A 3,258-nucleotide genomic window follows, 5' to 3' on the forward strand; every position below is an offset into this window, starting at 1 on the left:
ATATATATATATATATATATATATATATATATATATATATATATATATATATATATATATATATATATATATATATATATATATATATATATATATATATATATATATATATATATATATATATATATATATATATATATATATATATATATATATATATATATATATATATATATATATATATATATATATATATATATATATATATATATATATATATATATATATATATATATATATATGATCATTAGTTTATTAACCTGTAATCTCACATTATAAAACCAGTTATTGTAAAGGACTGATTCATTTAATGATTATGTTTTTAAGGTTGAAAATAAAGATCATGGAAATGATGCTAATCTTTTTTATTAATAGAGTTATGAGATATTTAATATTTTTCCTTATAAAAATTTTTATTATCACAGAATTATATTAATGATCTCTTATATGCCAATAATTTATCATGATCATACATAGTATGAATTTTCTCATACATATATTTAAAAAAATATAAAAGATCATCGTATTGACCTATATATCTTTGATCTATTTCAGGTAACTCGTTCACATTTTGATATATTGTATTATTTGTGGAATTTTCTTCAGTATGTTTTACGTTAGCATATCCTTGTATTGCACCAAATGCACATATATGCAATTCTACTAAAAACTGATGAATTGCCTCAATTGTGGCTAAATACCATCGTGGACTCTTTTTTTGATGACGCCAAAATTGTGATATTCTTGATTTTAAAATGATACATTTCAAATCTGTAAATTAATAATACATATCATGTGAAATATTATTTTAATTTTTTTATATTCTTAACATGATAGAAAAGAAATACATATAAATTAACTCAATTTCACAAATTATCAGCTTTGTTACTTCTGAGAATGAAGTGTTATGAGTAACATTCCTAAATATTTTTTATTTTGAGAGGAATACTAAAAATAACAAAAATGTAAATTGTTATATATATCATTCAAAAGTTATAGAAATATATATGGTTGCGTTTGTCTTAATGTTTTGTTATGTATAATATTATATAGACCCTGATAATTTTACCTATTATTTTATGCACCTAAATGATAGGATTATTGATAATAATGAGATGATTATTACTTATTTATTTATTTACCTCGTAATCGTTGATCATTATAAATAATTTTTGTTTGATGCCACGTGCTATCAATAAAGATAGCTTTTTTTATAGGAAATGCATTCTTTATTGTCTTCGTAATTGTTTTATTATCCTCTTCAACTTTCTTTATGAATAAGGAATCCACAGGTATACCCGTAGGGCTAGGAAAAATTAAAACAGTCTAAGGGGTAATATTATTTAGACTTATTAGTAAAAAATAAGACGATTCAAAATACAATATTGTTATCATACCTCTTCTTTGTTTAATATTTCTGGAAAATTAGGATATGTAAAAATTCTCACATCTTCTGGAGCAAGTATAGCTGCATGAATTGCAGTACTTTTTCCATCAATTTCACGTGCATGTTTAATGATATCGATTTTAATAGGTAACTGAAAATAGAATATTGTCTATCCATATTTAGATAATTTAAATGCATATTAAATAGATTACAAGTTGAAAATTATAATGGTATATATTAAGTTTTAGATAATTTGGATTTAGCCATTAAAAGAATCATCTCTTTAATTCCATAATTAATTTATTCTCAGCTACAATATGTTTTCATGATGTAAAAGAATATAATGAATTTTTTATAATTATAAATATAGAGTACTTTATGAAAAATAGCAGTGAACTCATTTACACCATTATGATTCTCAACCTGCCAAATAATTAATACCTTTATTGTTGGAAAATACTCCTTGCTAATAACAGGTATGTAACATGAATAACAAAAAAATTTTCTTGATCTATTACAACGTTCACATATCTTCCTACCTTCTATTGTATTCAAAATTTGCGCATTAGTAATTTTTAGATGATGAAAAGGTGCCTTATCAATTACTTTCTGCTCTTCCTCTAAAGTTAAAGTCTTTTTGATATTATCTGTATCGGCTACATTAGTTTTTTCCATATTCTCAATGACACGAGTAATTCTAATTCAAATTACACTTGATGTTGTTATTCTAAAACTCGACATAACTATTGATATAAACTAATGGCAGTTAGGTTACTAAGCACAGATTGTGTGTTCATGTATTAGAAATGAATTAATTTCTGATTACTAACTATATGGTCCATCTATTGTACAAAGTTTGTATCGCTTTGGTTCACTGGGTAACTACAGTTGTTGACAGATCACAGACGAGGTAATAGACACAGATTGGGTAGAGAATAGACCTGACATGCGATGATACAATTTGTAATGTTTTTTCGTACCCTACGTTCTAAAGGATCAGTGTTTGAGAGTCATCTTACCGTTCTTGTGTCACATGCGGCATTATCGATTAAGTATAGTAGTGGCTTGAATCACAGATGAGTTTAAATTAAATCTAAATTGTAAATTAATACACATCAATCATTAGATATCAAACTTTAAAAATTCGTTGCTTAAATCAAATTCCTTGGCATACAATATTTTAATTTTGCGCGCGTCTTTAAACGATAGCGAAACTATTTCGTTCTAGCCAATTAAGTCATTGTATTGTTGACTTTTATCGAATATTATCAGGCTCGTTTAACTAATATATTCTTGTTCGTACTTTGTTAGGTATTGTTATATCGAAATTCTATAGTTTATAGAAATTCCTGTGTTCGTTGGTTGCCGACTGTCCCTTTAGATTAAGTGTTAGTGTTACCAGTAGCAATTGTAGTGTAAGCTTCTGGGACAGAATTTAAGCTTAATTATCCTTTTATTTTGACAGAATTGGTTCAATTTTATGGATTAATTCTAAAGTTTTGGTTATGTTTTGCACTCATTACTGGTTAAGTATGGAGATGATTTCGAGAAAATAGAGATGTATAGATGGTAACAATTCGATGACATTTCCTGTAAAACATTTGGTAACGTTTGATTTATTTTAACAAAGATGGAGGTATGTATATGATTATATTTACGTATAATACATATCTAATTAATACGTTCACTGCGTACGACGACGTGCATTCGCATCACATTAAAGTTGTTCGAGAAAGCGATCCAAGATATATTCGATTTGGATAATAATAATTTATTATTATTGCTTACTATCAACCCGATCTGAAAGAACTGAGCGGCTTGAAAGAATCGGGTAGCTCATACGATCTGAGTAGGTCGTTCGTCTTTCATAG

General features: G+C 25.8%; 1 protein-coding gene across 1 annotated transcript; it reads right to left on the reverse strand.

Moving 5' to 3' along the window:
• Positions 1-401: 401 nt before the first annotated feature.
• LOC100742077 (DTW domain-containing protein 1) lies at positions 402-2,327 on the reverse strand. The gene is made up of 4 exons (XM_003493496.4): positions 1,829-2,327; positions 1,398-1,538; positions 1,143-1,326; positions 402-771 (listed from the first exon to the last, which is right to left on the reverse strand). The coding sequence occupies exons 1-4, from the start codon at positions 2,060-2,062 to the stop codon at positions 428-430; spliced, it is 903 nt and encodes a 300-aa protein (XP_003493544.1). The 5' UTR covers positions 2,063-2,327; the 3' UTR covers positions 402-427.
• Between the last annotated feature and the right edge of the window lie 931 nt (positions 2,328-3,258).

The sequence above is a fragment of the Bombus impatiens genome, unplaced genomic scaffold (assembly GCF_000188095.3).
Source record: "Bombus impatiens unplaced genomic scaffold, BIMP_2.2 scf_1162, whole genome shotgun sequence".
Taxonomy (NCBI): domain Eukaryota; kingdom Metazoa; phylum Arthropoda; class Insecta; order Hymenoptera; family Apidae; genus Bombus; species Bombus impatiens.

Excerpts from the sequence above, each read along its gene's own strand:
- LOC100742077 (XM_003493496.4), bottom strand. The coding sequence starts at position 2,062 with ATGGAAAAAACTAATGTAGCCGATACAGATAATATCAAAAAGACTTTA. Across the intron at positions 1,539-1,828 it reads AGTATTTTCCAACAATAAAG|TTACCTATTAAAATCGATAT; the intron begins GTATTAATTATT and ends TTCTATTTTCAG. Across the intron at positions 1,327-1,397 it reads AAATATTAAACAAAGAAGAG|ACTGTTTTAATTTTTCCTAG; the intron begins GTATGATAACAA and ends ATTACCCCTTAG.